Source organism: Protobothrops mucrosquamatus, unplaced genomic scaffold (assembly GCF_001527695.2).
Source record: "Protobothrops mucrosquamatus isolate PMUCROS unplaced genomic scaffold, P.Mucros_1.0 scaffold2599, whole genome shotgun sequence".
NCBI classification, from domain to species: Eukaryota; Metazoa; Chordata; class Lepidosauria; order Squamata; family Viperidae; genus Protobothrops; species Protobothrops mucrosquamatus.
In genome coordinates this window covers 124,067-145,990 of record NW_015388653.1, presented here as the reverse complement: position 1 = coordinate 145,990, position 21,924 = coordinate 124,067, and the positions used below count along the sequence as shown (strand labels likewise).

The following is a 21,924-nucleotide window of genomic DNA, read 5'->3' as shown; positions in this document are numbered from 1 at the left end:
TTGCAAGTTAGGAGTCTTACTGCTGCCATCATTTCTGTGGAATCAAACTCAGGACCCAAAACCAAAAGTCATTTGGATAGCGAGCATAAAAATGGAATCAATAAAAAGTAATCAGGGCTCACTGCAGCTATCACTTATTGAACAATATGCAATGGAGAAATTCCCTCCAAAAATAATGGAAGGGATTCCTACAGACAAAAGGATGTACTCATATTTATACATTTAAGCAAAGGAGGAGTCATACAGTTAGTCCTCAACTTACTACCATCCATTTAGTGACCAAAGTTACAACAGCACTCAAAAAAGTGACCTAGGGCTGTTTTTCACACTTATGACTCTTGCAGCATCCCCTTGGTTACATGATCAAAATTCAGATGGTTGGCAACTGGCATGAGACCTTCCCAGGCAGCTTCCCACAAGCAAAGTCAATGCGGGAAGCCAGATTTGCTTATTGACTATGATTCAATTATTGCAATGATTCACTTAAGAACTGTGGCAAAGAAGGTCATAAAATGAGATGCAACTCACTTAGCAGCTGCTTCACCTAACAACCAAAATGTTGGGCTCAATTGTGGCTGTAAATTGAGAACTTTCTGAACATAAGCAAAGGTAATACATGATGTAGCTTAGATATTTATCATTATCAACCCTTACTTCCCCAGCCTTCTACTGTACTACCCTCAAGAAATAATTATTGTCTTAATAAAAAGAAACACATCAGTTACGCTGCTATAGAAATTCAGATAAAGCGTACTGAGAATCTTATGTTTCAAGGTTGCTCCAATTAGCACACATTCCTTCTGTGTCTCTATCTTGCCAACATGCTTCCACTCCTCCGAGAAGACGGAATACCTGCTTGATTAAATGCAACTTTGGACCAAATAATTTATTACATTTATATGCTGCCCCATTTTCAGTGACTCTGAGCGGTTTGCCTTATGCATACTAAATAAAAAGTCATTTAATTCAATCGCATCTGCTCTAAACCCTTACATTTCTCAACGGCCTTCCAAGGGGAGCCTTTACTTCCACGGGGTGAGGAAGCAACGAAACAAAAACAGTTGGAATTTAACTTTTCCACGATTCTGAATTATACATCTATAAGAGAAGAGAGCGGCCCTCTCTATGGTTTCCCCTCCCTCCAGAAACCTACCTCTCTATCCTTCCCTTCTCTATTGGAGCTGCCCCTAAGCTTCCCGCCTATTCGCCAGGAGGACATCTTCCTGCTCGGCATATCCGGGTCATTGCGGCCGCGCAGGCGCAGTGTGACCTCATCGGACCCGCGACGAGAATCCGTGAGGGAGACGGCGCGCTCGGCGGCTGCGGCGAACATGGCGGAGGAAGCGGAGGAGGCGCCGGCCACCCTGGGCCCTGCCGGGGCGGAAGGCGTCGAAGAGCTCCCGGGGGCAGAAGCCGGTGAGAGGGACACCCGGGGCGGGTGGAAACAGGACTCTCCGATGCCGGAGGAAGGGTGGGCGGGGGGGGCTGGGAAGGGGGTCCCCGGGGCTCTCTAGGCAGTCTAGGGCAGGGGTAGTCAACCGTGGCTCTTTTATGACTCGTGGACTTCAATTCCCAGAATTCCTGAGCCAGCTTAGCTGGCTCAGGAATTCTGGGAGTTGAAGTCCACGAGTCATAAAAGAGCCACGGTTGACTACCCCTGGTCTAGGGAGACCCAGGGAGGCTGGAGGGCCTGGATCCGACTCCAGTTTCAGCAGGAAAAACGGAAGTTCCCGAACTTGGGTGTATGGTAGACAGCTCCTGGACAGGGAGGCTCTCTTCTCAGCTGTCCTGGATCCGGGCCCTGCACGGCTCCAGCTATCAATCAGAATAGAATGGAGTGGAATAGAATAGGAAGAGAATAGAGGGAGAGGAGAGGAGAATAGAGAAGAGAATAGGAATGGAATAGGAATAGGAAGAGAATAGAGGAGAGAATAGAATAGACTAGGAATAGAATAGAATAGAGGACAGAATAGAGAAGAGAAGAGAATGGAATAGAATAGAATAGGAATAGAATAGAGAGAGAGGAGAGGAGAATAGAGAAGAGAATAGGAATGGAATAGGAATAGGAAGAGAATAGAGGAGAGAATAGAATAGACTAGGAATAGAATAGAATAGAGGACAGAATAGAGAAGAGAATGGAATAGGAATAGAATAGAATAGGAATAGAATAGAGAGAGAGAGGAGAGGAGAATAGAGAAGAGAATAGGAATGGAATAGGAATAGGAAGAGAATAGAGGAGAGAATAGAATAGACTAGGAATAGAATAGAATAGAGGACAGAATAGAGAAGAGAAGAGAAGAGAATGGAATAGGAATAGAATAGAATAGGAATAGAATAGAGAGAGAGGAGAGGAGAATAGAGAAGAGAATAGGAATGGAATAGGAATAGGAAGAGAATAGAGGAGAGAATAGAATAGACTAGGAATAGAATAGAATAGAATAGAGGACAGAATAGAGAAGAGAATAGAATAGGAATAGAATAAAAATATAGAATAGAATAGAGCAGGGCTCCCCAACCCCTGGTCCGTGGACCAGTACCGGGCTGTGGCATGCCAGCAACCGATCCACACAAACAAACAAAGCCCCATCTGGTCCATGGAAAAAGCTTTCTCCATGGAACCAGTCCTTGGTGCCCCAAAAGTTGGGGACCTCTGGAATAGAGGAGAGAAGAGAGAAGAGAAGAGGAATGGAAATAGAAAAGAGAAGAGAATAGATTAGAACAGAACCTTGGAGGTCTTCTAATCCAGCCCCCTACCAAGAGGGTCTCCTAGATGATCTTGGGATCATACAATAGGAGGTGGAGGGAGGCACGCAAATTAAACAGGCAAAAACAAATCAAATACGGAACGTGTCTTTGTGAATAGGAAACATTGCTGGGTTTTATTCTGTTGTCAATGAGATGCTTCGGGAAGGGCTCAGGACTTGCAAGCCCAGCTTAAAGAGAACTATATCCTGGGGCTTTTAACCAAAGAGTATCTTATTTCCTTCTGGGTGCAACTATATGTGTAGCCAAGTCCAACTGTTAAGTTTATTTATTTGGATTTTTATTCTGTCTTTGTTACCTTATAAGAAATTCAATCCAGCTTTTCCTCCTCCTATTTTCCCCACAACCACAACCCTGGGGGGTGGGGGTTTAAGAAAAAGGGACTGGCCCAAAGCCACCCAGCTTTCATGCCTGAGGCAGGACTAGAACTCACCGCCTCCTGGTTTCTGGGCCAGCACCTTCACAAGGGTACCAATCTGGCTCAGGGCTTTATGGTTAGGACTGTCCAAGGTTATCTAGAACACACGGGGGTTGCATGCAGAAGTGGTGAATTCACCAAAGTGCATGCTGCTTTGAATTTTAATACTCATTTTATGATACATTTTTACATTCTGCTTTATGTTATGCTACTTTGGCTTACTCGTTTGTCTTTATCTCACCACAGCTTATTTTATTTTATCTTACCATAGTCTATTTTATCCCATTTCACTGTATCTCACTTTCCCTCATTCTACAGTTAATCCTCAACTTACAACAGTTCATTTAGTGACCGTTCAAAGTTACAACAGCACTGAAAAAAGTGACATGAGCATTTTTTACACTTACAATCTTTATAGTATTCCATGGTCACATGATCAAAATTCGGATACTTGGCAACCGGCTCATATTTATGACGGATGCAGTGTCCCACGGTCATGTGATCCCCTTTTGTAACCTTTTAACAAGCAAAGTCAATGGGGAAGCCAGATTCACTTAGCGACCGTGTGACTAATCAGCTGTAGTGATTCACTTAACTATAGCAAGAAAGGTCGTAGAATGGGACAAAACTCACTTAACAAGTGTCTCATTTAACAACAGAAATTTTGGGCTCACTTGTGGTCGTAAGTAAAGGACTACCTGTGCTGTGTCTTACTGTGGCCGATGCTGATGCTTTGATATGGTCAACTGACTAATCAGCAAAGTACTATTAGCGTTAAAAATAGCTGTACTTAATGGGGATAGTATAGGTGGAGAGCTATTTTAAGTTTATGGTAACAAAACATTAGGAGGCATCTGGAGCGACTTTTCTGACTGGAGGAGTTTGTTACAAGGCAAAAACTTTTGTGAGTTGCACGGTTATGCTTTTGAATAAAATGTGTTGGTCATAAAAGGTGTTACCTACTCCTTCTGATTTATTGATTTAATGGGTATGCTGCTTGTCTCCCAGCACCTCTGAATGGCTCACAAGTAAACACATTTTGAAACAATAAGAAACAAAAAATAAAAGGTAGCAGATGACAAGCCAAACAGGAATGGGAAAAGAGAAACTGTCAGATCCATCACCTTTGGCTTGGTGCCTCGCTGGCGTTCTGCCATCAATTGGGGAAGGGAGGGGGGAACAAATGGCAATAAAGCTGTATACTTTTATTATTGGGAGGGGGGATTGACAGTTGATGAAGAACAGAGCGGTTTGGAATCCAGTTTGTGTTGGCATACTGGCATCTTCAAGGCCAGTTGCCCTGAGAGTGGAATTTCAACAGCCTAAACACCTCAGCGTTTCTCAAAACATTTCAGTGGTGCCAGATTGGCTTACACATGGAGGGACCATCCGGGGAGGGCTAGGGAGAATCAAGGGGTTAGTTCTGTATTGATGTGTGGGAAACTTCAGATTCTGCCTAACTCTCCTGCAATCAGCCTGCCTTAGTAAAAGTGCCTTTTCACTTCAACCCAATGGAGTCGAGAGTTTTACTTTCCTTGCAGATCAGACTGGGGCAGGTCTGACCGAAACAGACTTATGGAATATGGGGTTTCACTCATTCTTGCATTTATTGATCATCAGATACAGGTCGTTCTCAAGTTACAACTTCAGCGATTGTTCAAAGTTATGACAGCACTGACTGGAGGCACTTAAGACTATTTTCCAATTTTCAGAGCTGCTGTGGCACCCTTGCAATCATGTGAACAAAATTTGGGCGTTTTGCAATTCCCCATTCAGCATGCTGCTGCACCCACTCTTAGGACTGACTGCAGGAATGCTACAGTGGCTCCACCTACCTATCTCTTCCCCCCCCCATCCTGCCCCATTGGGTCCCTTGGGTCTACCTTTTCCCTGGCTGGGTCCCACACTCTTGGGCCTCCTCCCCCGTGATGCTCCTCTTAGCTTTTCCGGAGATTGCCTTGGGGAAGGAGAATCAGCCCATCTGCTTTGCAGCCTTCCTAAATGGAGGCAGTACGGTGCCATTTCAGAATCGGGTCATTTTGGAAGCAAGTGGAATTCTTGAGCTGAGGGTCTCTCACCCCCTAAGGCACCCTTTGCTCCCCTTAACAAATTGTGCAGTCACTTAACGACTGGATTGTGGTTGTTAAGCAAGGTGATCACCTCTCTTAACGACCATAACCTATAACCAGTTGTAGTTGTAAATGAAGGACTACCTCTGTAGGAAGTTATCCTCAACTCGGGAGGAAGCCCAGGGTGCAGAACTAACCAACAAGTAAATGAAAATTAATACTGGGAAACTTTTAATTTCTTCCTGAATCTGCAGGCGTTGACCAAGAGGTGCTTCTGAATCAGGAGAGTAATGGCCCTCCCAAGCCAGACGAGGCCATGCCGGTGGAAGAGGTCAATGGGGTTAGTCTGGAAGACAACACGGCAGCCCTGCAGGCCGAGCCAGCCAGAGAAGAAACCCCTCAGCCTCCTGCTCCAGATGTAGGGATGCTGATGGCCTTGAGCCAGCCCATGGAGGATCTCTCCATCACCTACCCTCTGGAATTTGAGCGCTACTGGAGAGCCACTCAAGAGAACCCCCTGGACTTCACTGCCTGGACCGAATTGTTGCAATACGTGGAACAGGAGGTATGAATGTGTCCAAAGCTATGAACTGATTGTTGGGGCTTAGCAAGATGCATCAGCCCAACCATGGTTAGTGTATTGCATCAACCATGGTGGAAGATACCCTGGCTTAGTTGATGACCACACTAGATCAAATTGTGTAACAGAATGGGAGGCTGGAGAAGAGTGTGGGGGGGGGGGATGTCGACAATCACACTGCACCTTCCCAGGGAGGAGACAGAACATTCCAAAGAGAAGCCCAGAATAAAAGACTCTGTAGTCCTAAACTGGAGTGGCAGAGAAGAGCAAGAAAGAGGATTAGGGGGCTGGAGGCTAAAACATATGAAGAAGGTAGCAGGAATTGGGTATGGCTAGTCTAGTGAAAAGAAGGACTAAGGGTGATACGATAGCAGTCTTCTAATATTTGAGGGGTTTGCACAAAGAAGAGGGGGGTCAACCTGTTCTCCCAAGCACCTGAAGGCAAAACAAGAAGCAATGGATATAAACTCATCAAGGAGAGAAGCAACCTACAACTAAAGAGATATTTCCTAATAGTAAGAACAATTAGTCAGTGGAACAGCTTGCCTCCAGAAGTTGTGGGTGCTCTAGACTGGACAGCTGTTTGTTTGGGAAGGTATAGGGTGTCTTGCTTGAGCAGGGGGTTGGAATAGAAGACCTCCAAGGTCCCTTCCAGCTCTATTCTGATTGATTGATTGACTGATTGATTGATTGATTGGTGGCATCGGGCCTGGGGATCCGATGAAAGTGTGGAGCCTGTTAAATAGCTGTTAAGCTTAAGGTTGGACTAGAAGACCTCCAAGGTCCCTTCCAACTCTGTTATTTTGTTATTCTAGATGGGAATTGAAGGTAGCCACTCCCTAGAATATCTCAGGATACATCTAATGGGTTAGAAAGTTATATGTTTACTCTGGTCAGATTCTGCCCATTAGATTAAGCAAATGAAGAATTTGACTCAATTGGATTTCACTGTGACGTCCTTGTGCTTGGGCCTGACAGCCACCAAACAAGGGGGAGTTACGATCAGACCTCATACTGATGGCTGCCCCTACAGTCATGTGATCGTGATTTGTGACATTCCCTGGCAGCTTCCCGCAGAGTCAGTGGGGAAGCCAGCAGGAAGTTATGGTCATGAACACAGCAGATACTGCTGGCGCTGTCGTTACTAACTGAGGCATTGACATGTTTTCTCCACTTAGAACCACATCCCTTAATGGAACCTCTGGTCCAAAATTAGCTTTGTCAGACAAGGACTAGCAGCAATGCTAAACCACAGTCTGCTTAATGCATGGCTACTAAATAAACGACAACTGGCTCGCGTGAGGCCACATTTTGGCTCCTCTTCTATCTTAGTTTCCTGCGCTGCCTTTGCACTGTTGCTGTGTTTTGTGTTTTCCTGTGTCCCTCTCAAAACCATCCCAGCTTTTGTCTGTGCTTGCAGAATCACATCTATGCCGCCCGCAAAGCTTTCGATAACTTCTTCCTGAGGTACCCTTACTGCTACGGCTACTGGAAGAAGTACGCAGACATGGAACGACGCTTTGACTTCATCAAGGAGACTGAGGAGGTATCCTGTTAACAGTGGACATTGTGCATGGCGCATCCGTGTCCTGGCCCACCAAGGACAAGTGGCAACATGCCCTGTATTAGAACTCTGGGCCCAACTCAGTGAGACAAGCTAGTTCCAGATTTTGAAAAATCAGACAAGAAGAGCTGAGTCTATTTTAGAGCATGCTTAGAGACATGGGGGTTTTCTTAGCATATTTGAATGTGAAATGAAACATCTCAGTTTACCTCTGGAGAAATCTTTCTCAACCTTAGCAACGTTAAGATGGGTGGGCTTCAACTCCCAGAATTCCCTAGCTAGCATGGTTTAACAGGGGAGGACTTCAATTCCCAGAATTCCCCAGCTAGCATGGTTTAAGATGGGTGGGCTTCAACTCCCAGAATTCCCCAGCCAGCATGGTTTAATGGGAGGACTTCAATTCCCAGAATTCCCCAGGTAGCATGGTTTAAGAGAGTGGACTTCAACTCCCAGAATTCCCCAGCCAGCATGGTTTAATGGGAGGACTTCAATTCCCAGAATTCCCCAGCCAGCATACCTTAAGCCAGGTGGACTTCAACTCCCAGAATTCCCCAGGTAGCATGGTTTAAAATGGGTGGGCTTCAACTCCCAGAATTCCCTAGCCAGCATGATTTAACGGGAGGACTTCAATTCCCAGAATTCCCCAGCCAGCATATCTTAAGCCAGGTGGACTTCAACTCCCAGAATTCCCCAGGTAGCATGGTTTAAGAGGGTGGACTTCAATTCCCAGAATTCCCCAGCCAAAAGTAACTGGCTGGGGAACTCTAGGAATTGAAGTCCGTCCACCTTAAAGTGACCACGGTTATGAAACGCTGCTCTGGAGTAGAGCCCTAGTAACGAAGCCAGGGTACCTGTGGGCACGGCCGTGGTGGGTAATGGAACAGGATCTTGTGGATAGAGAATTCCAAAGCTAGGGAAAATAACATTTCTTTATTTCTTCCCTTGTGGATGCTCACCATTTTTTACAATCACCTGAAGAAAAAATTCTGGAAAATGCCAAAGCTTTTTATTTTTTATTTTTTTCTTAATTTGGTATCGCCCTACTCTGTCCACAGCATCTGGTTATCTCCTCCTATTGGCCCCTGCTGTGTTGTAGAGCAAATGTGGGGATCTGAAAGGTTAGCGTGAAAAAAACTTTTAATTCTCAGAAAGACTCCCCTAAAGGTTTATTTTCTCTGCTGCCCTGCAGGTTTTCCAGCGAGGGTTGCAGTCCATCCCTCTCAGCATGGACCTCTGGATCCATTACATCTCTTTCCTGCAGTCCAGCCTGGATATGAATCAACCCGATTCAGCTCAGAAAATTTGTGGGTAGGTCGTGGGGGAGCTTTTGAGCGGCAACTGAAACTTGGACAGGAGTCACCCAGGGCATTGATTCCTCCATCTTGTCCTCCTGTTTTTTTTTCCTCCAAAAGTCAGTTCTTCCTCCTCAGGCCTGTTTGACATGGCTGCTGCTTTGAATACAGGAGAATGTGAAATAGAAAATATCGTTTTGGGATAAGCTCAACTCCGGTTCACTTCACGGACGCTCCCTCTCAAACCTCCAGCTCTGAGATTTGCAGTTGGTCCCCCATCCAGAGACTAACCAGGTCCAGCACTGCTTAGCTTCCACATCCATCTATAGCAGGGCTTTTCAACCTTTTCACCCATTGTACCACTTTTAGGATATGGCAACATCCGAGTACCACCAGTCGCCTAGCAAGGTGTCAAAAACTTGATGACCCAAAAAAAAGGGGGGGGAAGTGATGTACAGGTAGTCCTCAACTTATAACAGTTCGCTTACTGACTGTTTGAAGTTACAATGGCACTTAAAAAAGTGCCCCCCAAGCCACAGCTGAGCAAGACGCCTGCCTGCCCACCTGGTGGCCGCTCTTCCTCCTGTCCGAGGTTTCCATTGTTGTGAGCATTTCTGTTGAGGATTGGCAGCGGGGGTGGGGTGGGGGGGTGTTTGGTTTTTATTCCCCCCCGTCTGCTGGGTGGTTGCAGCAGGTTTTGGTCACTTCACAGGACCCTGGGACACTGTGACCGTCATAAATATGAATCGGTTGCCAAGCACCTGAATGTAAATCACAAGACCCTGGAGAGGCTGCAACATTCCAGCTGATCGGCGCTTCTTCTGGGCTCAGCAGAAGCACCAGGATCAGCGCTGAGCTCCAGCTGATTGGTGCTTCTTCTGGGCTCAGCAGAAGCACCAGGATCAGCGCTGAGCTCCAGCTGATTGGTGCTTCTTCAGGGCTCAGCAGAAGCACCAGGATCAGTGCCGAGCTCCAGCTGGACCCTGGCACTGATCCTGCCGCTTCCGCTGAGCCCTGACAGCCCTGCAGCTCCAGCCGTCTCTCGCTCGGGCTTGTGTGGTGCTGCCACCGGTTCAGCTCATTCCCCTCCCCCACTACCACTTTTCTAGGATGGTCGCGTCCCACCTGCCAGGTGGCAATGTACCCCAGGTGGTACCCGTACCACTGGTTGAAAAGCCCTGATCTATAGTCAGCTAGGCGAAGCCGTGAAGGTGTGCTTGGAAAACGCAGCTTCAGTCTTTCCTTCTGTACCAAGCTTAAAACATGGATCGCCCTCTGGCCGTTTTAGCCAACAGAAGAGGGGGGGAAAAGACAAGTTCAATCCTGCTTTAAAAAATGCAGGCAGTCCTCAACTCACAACGGTTCATTTAGTGACTGTTCAAAGTTACAACGACACTGAAAAAAAGCAACTCATGACCGTTTTTCACACGGCCGTTGTAGCATCTCCATGGTCACCTGATCAAAATTCAGCCGCTTGGCAACTGACTCATATTTATGACAGTTGCAGTGTCCCGTGGGGTCCCGTGATCCCCTTTGGCGACCGTCTGCCAAGCAAAGTCAAAGGGGAAGCCAGATTCACTTAGCAACCATGTTACTAACTTAACTGAAGTGATTCTCTTAACAACTGTGGTGTAAAATGGGGCAAAACTCACTTAACAAGTGTCTCACTTAGCAATGGAAATTTTGGGCTCAGTTGTGGTCATAAGTTGAGGACTACCTGTGTACGCAGCGCTAGAAGGGACAGGAATCCCCTCCCCACGCCATGGTGTCCCAGAGTCCAGTCCTCCCAAACTGAGCATTCCCAAATATATATTACATTTTTATCCTGTCTTTATTACTTTATAAATAAATCGAGCCAGTGAATATATCTAGGCCGGGTGCCTTATTCCTTCTATTTTCCCACGCAACAACTCTGTGAGGTGGATTGGGCTGAGAAAGAAGGACTGGCCAAAGTCCCTCAGCCAACTTTCTGGCCTAAGGAAGGACTAGAACTCACATCCCCCTGATGATCAGCCCAAAGTGATCCAGCCGGCTTTCATGCTTAGGGTGTGAATCTACACTGCAAGGCTCTGTTGTGGGTGTATTTAACAGAACAACAGAATTGGAAGGGACCTTGGAGGTCTTCTAGTCCAACCCCCTGCTCAAGTGGGAGACCCTATGCCATTTCAGACAGGTGACTGTCCAGTCTCTTGTTAAAAACCTCCAGTGATGAAGCACCCACAACCTCTGAAGGCAAGCAGTTAATTGTTCTCACTGTTTGGAAGTTTCTCCTTAGTTCCAGGTTGTTTCTCTCTTTGATTAGTTTGCATCCATTGTTTCTTGTCCTGCCCTCTGGTGCTTTGGTGAATAGGTTGACTCCCTCTTCTTTGTGGGAGCTCCTCAAATATTGAAAGACTGCTATCATGGCACCCCCATCCTTCTTTTCACTAGACTAGCCAAACCCAGGTCCTGCAGCCGTTCTTCATATGTTTTAGTTTCCAGGTCTTTAATCATCTTAGTTGCTCTTCTTTGCACTTTTCCCAAAGTCTCAACATCTTTTTTGTAATGGTCCTCATATTGGTCCTTTTACGTATGACCCTCACAGCATCCCCGTGGTCTTACCTTGTAAAGTGGAACAGCTATTGCTATCTGTCTTCTCTGCAGCACTTTTGAGGCCGCTGTGGCTGCCGCGGGAGTAGATTTCCGTTCGGACAAGCTCTGGGAGATGTACGTGGAATGGCAGAAGGAGCAGGGGGACCTGAAGGCCGTCACTGGCATTTACGACAGGGTGCTGACGACTCCCACCCAGCTGTACAGCCACCACTGGGAAAAGTAAGTGCGAGACTTGGGGTGTTTGCGTCGGGGGCATGCCTGCCTCCGGGTTCTGCAGTGACATTCTCCAGACCAGCCTTTGGCAGAGGCATTGCGAATTATAGGTAATCCTCGACTCAACAACCATTCGATTAGCGATTGTTAGAAGTTACAACAACACTGAAAAAGCTGACTCACAACCGGGCCTTGCACATACGATTGTTGCAATTTCCCCACATTCATAGGATCAAAATGTGGACGCTTGACAACTGATATATATATATATATATATCAGGCACAAGAAATCCAGAATCCAGGTTGTTCAGATAAATACAAGCTTGTTCCATGTGTCTCTTATGAGCCGTGGTGGCGCAGTGGTTAGAATGCAGCATTGTAGGCTAACTCTGCCGGCTGCCAAGAGTTCGATCCTGACAGGCTCAAGGTTGATTCAGCCTTCCATCCTTCCGAGGTTGGTAAAATGAGGACCCAGATTGTTCGGGGCAAATATGCTGGCTCTGTAAACCGCTTAGAGAGGGCTGTAAAGCACCGTGAAGCGGTATATAAATGCTATTGCTATTGCTTCACAAGATTTAGAGACTGTAATTAACACTGCAACAATCCCAAATCCAGGAAGTCCTCACAGAATAAACATGTTTGGTCTAATCCTCCAATGCCAGTTGCTCCCCCACAACTACTCAAAGTCAAGGGGGACAGCACTCTGTGCTTGCTCAGGGGGCCATCCAGCATCTAATGACAACCCATTTTTTAAAACCATAGGGCATTATTCCAGCTCTGCTATCAGGTGGGAGGTGGGGAACTCTGACCACGCATTCTCACCAGCCTGAAGGCTGACTCGGCCTTCCATCCTTCCGAGGTCGGTAAAATGAGGACCCAGATTGTTTGGGGGGGGGAGGAGCAAGAAGCTGAGTCTGTGAAGCGCTATAAAAGCCTGAGTGCTATTGCTGTTGCCCTCAACAAGAGTCTGTGCTACGAGTGGTCAAAGCAAATTGGTAGCAGATAAAGAGTCAATGAAATTCAACGAGGGCTGGAGTTAGGTCTCTTGTAGGCACAAAGTGACTCCAAACTGATGACGTGCTTGACCCCTCCTTCACGCTCCGCCGGGTCATCTGCATATATGTTGTGCAGGATCTGAGGTGTGGCTTTTAAGCTTTGCATGTTTATTCAGCTGAACAAAGACAGGCCCCTCTAAAAAAGAGGAAGCCCTGAATGAGAAGAAATCCTTGCATTTATACTTTTTGATTATGTAAACAATCCACCCAGCAAAGCTGGCTGGCACACTTCTAGGTAAGATAAGGAAGAACAGAAATAGCCAAAGATGTTCTTTTGGGTAGTTCGTTAATGACACTGACTGTTTTGGGGTGTCTGGGACATTGGGTGTTTCCTTGGCTGACCTCCCGTGGCCTTGCACCCATGACCCTGGAAGCCCCCAGACACAGTGGGGCCATAGGCAACTATTCCCAATCTAAGCTTTCTTCTGATTCCTGGTCAACAATACCTACAATGGTGGCAGGATCCCAGCGGTCCCAGGACCTCCATTTGTAACCTTCCCAGCCAGCCTCTAACAGAAAATCAATGGGGGAAGCTAGATTTGTTTAATGGACATGTGATTCCCTTAAGAACTGCACTGATTCTCTTAAGAACCACGGCAAAAAAGGTCGTTAAATTGGGTGCGACTCACTTAACAACCCCCTTGCTTAACAGTGGCAATTCTGGTTGCAGTTGTGGTATACTACCTCTACAGGCAGCCCTTGATTTATGACCACAATGGGAGTCCAACATTTCCATTGCTAAGCAAGGCAGTCGTTAGGTGAGTTTTGCTCCATTTTGTATCCCCTTCTACCAGAGTTGATAAGTGAATCACTGCCGTTGTTAAGCATGTGGTTGTTAAGTGAATCCGGCTTCCCCCATTGACTTTGCTTGTCAGAAGGTCGCGAGAGGGGATCACGTGACCCCGGGACACGGCGACCGTCGTAAATACGAGTCAATGGCCAAGTGTCTGAATTTTGATCACCTGACCCTGGGGATGCTGCAACGGTCAGAAGTGTGAAAAATGGTCGTAGGTCACTTTTTTCCGTGCCGTTGTAACTTGGACCAAAAGGTTGTAAGTCGAGGACTACCTGTAGCCGCTCTCTGGAAAGCCCTCTTTTCTTCCGAACAGCTTCAAGGACCATCTGTCCAGCCATTCCCCGGCTGACATTCTCTCCATAGAAGAGCTGCTGTGGATGCAGTCCAAGATGGCCTCCGACACGGCCCCCAAGACGACGGAGGTGGAAGCCGAGGAAGAAGCACCACCTGGAGAAGACCTGCCTCTGAAGGCGGAAAGCAAGCAGGAGATCGTAGACGGGAGTCAGGTGTTGGTGGGTCCATGTCTTCGCAGTGTCCCAGTCTGGGCTGGGATCTTCCCTATTGGTCTTCCCCGAACCAACCCATAGCCAGAGCTAGGGAAGTGGGCAGTGGCGGAAGTCACAAAGCCATCAGAATACAGGTAGTCAGTCAATCAATTAGAATAGAGCTGGAAGGGACCTTGGAGGTCTTCTAGTCCAACCCCCTGCTCAAGCAGGAGACCCTAAACCAGTGATGGCGAACCTTTTAGAGACCGAGTGCCCAAAGTGCAACCCAAAACCCACTTATGCATCATCGAGTGCCGGGTGGGTGTGGCCCATTGGGTGGGCGTGGCTGCAGTGGTAACGGCAGACTGGGTGGGACGAAAAAGTTCAATCAATCAATTCCAACTTTGCAAGATCTTTTTTTTCCCCGCGAGAAGTTGAAATTGACTGATAGATTGAACCTTTTTTTTTTTGCACACAGCGGCAGAGGCCTAAAGCGAAAAGGTTTTATAAAAACCCAGCTGAAGGCCTAGGACTGGGGCGACAGCGCATGTGCCCACAGAGAGGGCTCTGAGTGCCGCCTCTGGCACCCGTGCCATAGGTTCGCCACCACTGCCCTAAACCATTTCAGACAAGGGGCTCTTCAATCTCTTCTTAAAAACCTCCAGTGTTGGAACATTGACAACTTCTGAAGGCAAGCCATTCCACTGGTTAATTGTCCTCACTGTTGCCAAGCGTCTGAATTTTAATCACGTGACCACGGGGAGGCTGCAACGGTCGTAAGCGTGAAAAGTGGTCCTAAGTCACTTTTTTCACTGGCGTTGAAACTTTGAAGGGTCACTAAATGAAGGGTTGGAAGTCAAGGACTGCCTGTAAAGGCGGAATATAAATAAATTTAAGTAAAAAGCAAATACACAATAAAACAGAAATGCCAGTGGGAAGTTGCTTGGATCCGATTCCAGTTCACCACTTCTTTTCCTAAGGATTCTCTCGATGTCCCTGATTTCATCTCTTCTTGGATTTCAGGGGACGCTGGACCACGAGAAAGTCCTGGAACAGTCGATTTCGATCCGCCAACAGATCTTCAGTCAGAACGAAGCCGAAGTTAGCAAGCGCTGGAATTTTGAGGATGGGGTGTGTGCGCAAACAAATCGGATTCCTCAACCCGAGGGGGTGGGAAGGAAGCTTGAGTATCTGCTGGCAGAGCTAGGCAGGGAATTCAGAGGGAATTTGGGGGGGCGGCTTTTTATTAGGACTTGGCCTGTTTCCTATCAGTAAAGAGTCTACACAGTGTTTCTCAGCCTGGACAGTTTGAAGATGGGTGGTGTCATGGATGCGTCTCTCCTATCTAAGCTTCATGAGCTGAAAGCCTGACATTAGCAACGGGGGTGGGTGGGGAGGAGGGAGAGAGAAAGATTGGACTATAAGGAGGAAGAAGCGGGGGGGGGGGGAAATGGAGCTGTGTGAGAAATTTCAGTCAGCCAAGGCCAATTATGGATATGCAGAGCTGGGAACCAAGAACCTATTTCCTAAACAATATACAAGCACCTAATTGGACATTTACAGATACTCCAGAGGGGGGGGGGAGAGGAAAATTTACTTTGCAGTTGTTTGCACAGGAAGACCTCAAATTCAGTTTAGCTCCTTCAGCAAGCAATTAAGCTTCAGTATAGTAAAATAATAAATAAACAGCCAGGGGTCTTTTTTTTACTAGATTTCTGAGTGGGATGGTTGACAGGTGGAAAGCTGGCTGGGAAATTCTGGGTATTAAAGTCCACCCATCTTCAAACTGCTGAGGCTGAAAAACACTGGTCTAAGAAGACCTTCACCCATCTTGAGAGATTTTCTCTACTGTTTGTGCAGGGTTAAGGTTAGATGCACCACAACCTCTAAAATGTTGCTGTAATTCATGAGCAGCCAGGTGTTTATATGCGCAGTCGAGCTGAAATATTGGACTATCTTCAGCCTGGTCCACTCCCGTTTTTTTGAAGTGGATCAGTCAAGTGGAACATGGAAGCCACTGTCACCTCTGTCATCTTTGCTATACTTCGTTGTGCTTGCTGGCATCCTGCCATAAATGGGGGGGGCAGAGGAATCTTGGGGAAATTGTGCAGGAGGAAAAGAGAAGGATGCAAGGGTGGGGGATTGAAATGCACCGCCCACGGACACCTGGCCTGGGAAAGAATGTCAAACCTCTTCAAGACACGCCTGACATTAAAAGTGGTTCCCAAAACATCACACCACCATTGGACACTGACTATCGGTCAAAGGGGGAGGGCTAAAGAAAGGGAAAACCTTGTTACTTTTGCGCAGGAATACTCAGATCCAGCCTTGCTTTTGCTGCAGCTACTAACCCTTAGTAAAAGAACCTATCACTTCATCCAAATAGAGTCGAGGGTCTTTCTTTCCGAGGGACCCAACTGGGGCAGGTCTGACAGCCACTTTGTGCTCTTGCTCGCCTCGATGTCATGTCTACAGGTAGTCCAGGACCTACAACCATAATTGGGAACAGAATTTCCATCACTAAGCAAGGCTAAGTTAAGTGAGTCGTGCCTGATTTCGTGGCCGATTTTGCCACGATGGTTACGCAGATTGCTGCAGTTGTTAAGTGAATCACACAATCCTTAAGTGAACCCCTCTTGACTTTGCTTGTCAGAAGCTGGTTGGGAAGGTCGCAAATGCTGATTGCGTGACTTCAGCACGCTGCAACCGTTGTAAAACACATGTTGGTTGCCAAGGGCCTGAATTTTGATCACATGTATGTGGGAATGCTCCCATTTGTTTAATGACCGCTCAACGTTAACAATGGGACTGAAAAAAGGGACGACCGTTTTTCCACACTTAAAAATCGTTGCCTCGTCCCCATGGTCACATGATCAAAATTCAGCCAGTTGGCAACTGACTCATATTTATGACGGTTGCAGAGTCCCGGGGGGGTCACGTGACCCCCTTTTGCGACCTCCTGGCAAGCAAAGTCAACGGGGGAAGCCCGGTTCACTTAACCGCCGTGTGACTAACTTAACACCTGCAGTGGTTCCCTTCACAACTTTGGCAAGAATCAATGTCTTGCTTAGCCATGGAAATTTTCAGCTCAATTGTGGTCATACGTCAAGGACTACCCGTACTTTAATTCTTGAGTAATGCTGGTTTGTCTCGGCTTCTCTGTGCTAATTGTAGCGCCGTCCCATTTCCCCTTAGATCAAGAGGCCCTACTTCCACGTGAAGCCGCTGGAGCGAGCGCAGCTGCGGAACTGGCGGGACTACCTGGACTTCGAGATCGCCAGCGGTTCGCACGAGCGCACCATCGTGCTCTTTGAGCGCTGCGTCATCGCTTGTGCCCTCTACGAGGAGTTCTGGCTCAAGGTCAGCTAGGCTAAGTGGGTCTCTCGCTCTGCTCCGCCTGCTCAGGGCATGACAGAATGACCAGAGGTGGGAGGAACTCTGGAGGTCTTCTAGCCCAGTGATGGTGAACCTTTTAGAGACCGAGTGCCCAAACTGCAACCCAAAACCCACTTATGCGTCGTCGAGTGCCGGGTGAATGTGGCCCATTGGGTGGGTGAGGCCCATTGGCTGGGTGTGGCCCATTGGGTGGGCGTGGCTGCAGTGGTAACGACAGACTGGGTGGGACTAAAAAGTTCAATCAATCAATTGATTAGGGTTAGGGTTAGTGTGGCCCATTGGGTGGGCGTGGCTGCAGTGGTAACAGCAGACTGGGTGGGACTAAAAAGTTTAATCAATCAATTTCAACTTTGCAAGATCTTTTTTTTTCCCCACAAGAAGTTGAAATTGATTGATTGAACCTTTTTTTTTTTTGTACACGGCAGTGGAGGCCTAAAGCGAAAAGGTTTTATAAAACCCAGCTGAAGGCCTAGGACTGGGGCGACGGTGCGCGTGCCCACAGAGAGGGCTCTGAGTGCCTCCTCTGGCAGCCGTGCCATAGGTTCGCCACTACTGTTCTATTTATTTATTTTATTTATTTTATTTTATTACATTTATATCCCGCCCTTCTCCTTACGGACTCAGGGCGGCTAACAATCAGATAAAATACAAAAATACAGTACACATTTAAAATTAATTAAAAAGAAATATTTAAATCTGATCCGAATTAAAAATAATTAAAACCCCTTTAAAATCCCTTAGGCCAGTCCCGCAAGCTGGAACAACCATGTCTTGAGGGCGCGGCGGAAGGAAGGGAGATCAGGGATCACCCTGATCTCTGGGGGCAGTTCGTTCCAGAGGGTGGGAGCTCTAGCCCAACCTCCTGCTCAGGCAGGAAACCCTGTACCATTTCAGACAAACAATTGTCTGATCTCTTCTTAAAACTCTCCAACGTTGGAGCAGCCACAATTTCTGGAGGCAGGTCACGGGGAGCAGCTCTCTTTGGTGGCCCCTTTGACAGCCTCTGAGCCAGCGCTACCCCTTTTGTTTTGAAACCTGCCAACAAGTGTCCCCTTGTTGAGCTGAGCGTGTTTTGAATTGGTGCTGAGGGACAGTACTAGGATCCATTCAGAATTAATCTGTGGGGGGTGGGAAGCCGATCATTCGGAGGCCCCCTAAAGGACAGGCATTTATTTTTCTTAGAACAGAAGACACTCTGGAGCAATGTTTCTCAACCTTGGCTAGTTGAAGATAGGTGAACTTCCAACTCCCAGAATTCCCCAGTCAGCATGGCTGATTCTAGCCCAGGGGTCTCCAAACTTGGCAACCTTAAGACTCGTGGACTTCACCTCCCAGAATTCCTCAGCCAGCATGGCTGGCTGGGGAATTCTGGAAGTTGAAGTCCACATAGCTTGGGAAAGGCTGCTCTAGGGTCAGGTTGAGTAAATATTGCCCTATGAAGCATCCATCTTTATCTTTGCAACTATAAAACCACTTTTTTCTGATGTTTTCCCCTATTGTCCCTCCTTCTTTCCTTAATTTAGTATATCAGGTACCTGGAGAACCACAGCATAGCTGGAGCCCGGAGTGTTTTCCAGCGAGCTTGCTGTTACCATCTGCCTCGTAAGCCCAACATTCACCTCTTGTGGGCAGCATTTGAGGAGAAACAAGGTGAGGAACAAGCAAAGTCAGTGGGGGAAGCTGCATTCAATTAACAACCCTGTGATTTAGTTAGCAACTGCAGTGATTCGCTTAACAACCACGGGGAAAAATGTCTTTAAATTGTACGTGACTCGCCTAACAACTGCCTCACTTAGCAATGGAAATTCTGTCTCAGCTCTGCTCCTAAGTCAAGTACTACCTGTGTGTTGTGAACAACACCTATTTCCTAGCCTGCATGTGCCCATAACCATAGGTATGCACACACCTCTTCTTTACTCGTGTGTCACTTCTAACATCTGGAGCAGGTTTGCTGAACCATAGCCACTTGAACATGTGTGGATTTTAAGTCCCATGCTGGTTGGTGAATTCTGGGAGTCGAAGTCCACACGTCTTCAAGTTGCCAAAGTGGACAAACTCTCATCCAGAGAGAGAGACAAAGGACATGATAATATTAACTGGGTTAACTTAGAGATCCCTGGATGTTAGTCATTGATTAAAGTTTAGGATTTTGTTCAGAAAGAATAATTCAGACTTCTTCAATCTTATCTGCTTTGGCCAAGAGAAGACAGGATGGTGGAAGAAACATTGTGGGCTTATCTCCTAATTCAGGGGTCCCCAACCCCCGGTCCGTGGACCAGTAGTACCAGGCCAGGCATGGCAGCAACTGGTCCTCACAAACAAGCAAAGCCCCATCTGCGAGATGCAGGCAGCCCACAAAACCACGCACCCTCCGGTCTGTGGAAAATCTTCTCTCCACAGAACCGGTCCCTGGTGCCCAAAAGGTTGGGGACCTCTGTCCTAGTTGTCTCTTCCTAAGACTTGCTGAATTTCAAGATGTTATTATTATCCAAGGCAATCATATCGTAAATCCAACCTGGAACTAAGGAGAAATTTCCTGCCAGCGAGAACAATTAGTCAGTGGAACAGCTTTTAGTTCAATCTCTTACCCAAGGCAGGAGATCTTACACCATGTGGACAAATGGTTGTCCAATCGGTTCTTGAAAGCCTCCAGTGATGGACCCCACACAACTCCAGGGACAAGCCGTTCCCATTGTTCTCGCTGTTAAGAAATTTCTCCTTTGTTCCAGGTTGGTTCTCTCCTTAACGAGCTTCCATCCATTCCTTCTTGTCCTCTGATGCTATGGAGAATAAATGGAGCCTGTCTTCTCTGTTGGCAGCCCCTGAATTACTGGAAGACAGAATTCTTTTCTTCATTAGGCTCGACAGACCTAGTTCCCTTAAGACGCTCACGCACGTCAAATCAGAGGTAAGGAGAATGGTTGGATTGATCTATTATAGACTCAATTATTAGACTCCGGGGTTTAACCACTACGAAGATATCTATCAGGAGTTGTATGTTATCAAGTAAATCATTGTGCACTAGTTTTAAGCCTGCGAACCGTTGACTTAGTATAAATACTACCAACTTGAAGACTGGTCGTTTCAGTTGAGGGGAAGTCAGATTCGCTTGACAGCCCTGTTACTAACTTAACAGCTGCAGTGATTCACTTAACCACAGGGCAAAAAAGGTCGCAAAATGGGGCAAAACTCACTGAACAAATGTCTCACTTAGCAACAGGAATTAGCAACTCCCTGGTGGTGGTGAGCAGAGGACTGCCTGTATTGAAGATGTCCCTCCGTGTGTTCCCGCAGGAGAGGTGGATGAAGCCCGGCGTATCTTGAAGACCTTTGAGGACTACGTGCCCGGCCTGGTCATGGTGCGTTTGCGGCGGGTGAGCCTGGAACGTCGGCTGGGGAACGTGGACATGGCAGAGGCCCTCCTGATGGAAGCCATACGGGACAACGAGGGGATGCCCATCTCCTCCTTCTACTCCGTCAAGCTGGCTCGGCAGGTGCTCAAGGTGCAGAAGAACCTGACCAAAGCGCGGAAGATTCTCCTCGAGGCCTTGGAAAAGGACCCGGTAAAAAAAAAACAAGGGTGTTTAGGGGCATGTGCAGATAGTCCGCAGCTTACGTTCATTTAGTGGCCATTCAGTGTTACAACAGCACTGGAAAAAGTGACTTAGGACCATTTTTCACACTTACGACCATTGCAGCATCCCCACGGTCATGTGACCAACATTCAGACACTTGGCAACTGATTCCTATTTACGACGGTTGCAGGGTCCCGGGGTCACGTGATCCCCTTTTGCGACCTTCTGACAAGCAAGGTCAATGGGGGTGCCAGATTCACTTAACTGCTGTGTTCCTAACTTAACAACTGCAGTGATTCACTTAACAACAATGGCAAGAACTGTCGTGAAATGGGGCAAAACTCACTTAACAACTGTCTCACAACACAAACTTTGGCCTCAGTTGTGGTCATAAGTCAAGGACTACTCGTAGTTGTGCGAGTTGCCAAAAGGAAGCAGGATGGAGGTCCTTTGGAAAAGGGCAAAAGTTGGGCCTTCATTCACACATCTCTAGTCTTTTGGAGAGAGCTGAGTAGCAGCTTCCTGGCAGTTAGAACAATTAGCCAGTGGAACAACCTGCCTCCAGAAGCGGTGAATGCTCCAACACTGGAAGTTGTTAAGAAGAGACTGGACAGCCATCTGTCCGAAATGGTGTAGGATTTCCTGCCTGAGCAGGGGGTTGGACTCGATGACCTCCAAAGTCCCTTCCGACTTTATTATTATTATTATTATTATTATTATTATTATTATTATTATTATTATTATTATTATTATTATTATTATTATTATTAATTATTAATTATTAATTATTAATTATTAATTATTAATTATTATTATTTCGCCCTTATGATGGCCAAAACCTGACTCACTTAAAACAGCTGCCTCGCTCTGAACCTTAGTTTATGAAGCACACAAACAATTATGCCAGTGTTTCTCAACCTCTGCAACTTTAATAATAATAATAAATTTAATTTATATGCCGCCCTTCTCCCAACGGGACTCAGGGCGGCGCACAACATATTTAAAACAAAACATAAATACATTCCCCCCCGATAAAACCGAATTAAATCAAATTTTAAAGTTGTGTCTCTGTCAAATTGTTAAAAGATAAACCCCAAATAAAATCCTCCCTAGGTCAGGTCCGCTT

At 46.9% G+C, this 21,924-nt stretch overlaps 1 protein-coding gene across 1 annotated transcript in view; it reads left to right on the top strand.

The window, feature by feature from the left end:
* Positions 1 to 1,331: 1,331 nt before the first annotated feature.
* The window catches only part of LOC107295993 (pre-mRNA-processing factor 39-like), a 26,447-nt gene continuing 5,854 nt past the window's right edge, over positions 1,332 to 21,924 (top strand). The window contains exons 1-11 of the mRNA XM_015825329.1: positions 1,332 to 1,416; positions 5,505 to 5,815; positions 7,251 to 7,376; positions 8,584 to 8,702; positions 11,330 to 11,497; positions 13,656 to 13,854; positions 14,851 to 14,958; positions 17,023 to 17,187; positions 18,747 to 18,873; positions 20,518 to 20,786; positions 21,912 to 21,916. Coding sequence (XP_015680815.1) covers positions 1,332 to 1,416; positions 5,505 to 5,815; positions 7,251 to 7,376; positions 8,584 to 8,702; positions 11,330 to 11,497; positions 13,656 to 13,854; positions 14,851 to 14,958; positions 17,023 to 17,187; positions 18,747 to 18,873; positions 20,518 to 20,786; positions 21,912 to 21,916 — 1,682 coding nt within the window. The remainder of the gene's footprint in view (positions 1,417 to 5,504; positions 5,816 to 7,250; positions 7,377 to 8,583; positions 8,703 to 11,329; positions 11,498 to 13,655; positions 13,855 to 14,850; positions 14,959 to 17,022; positions 17,188 to 18,746; positions 18,874 to 20,517; positions 20,787 to 21,911; positions 21,917 to 21,924) is intronic.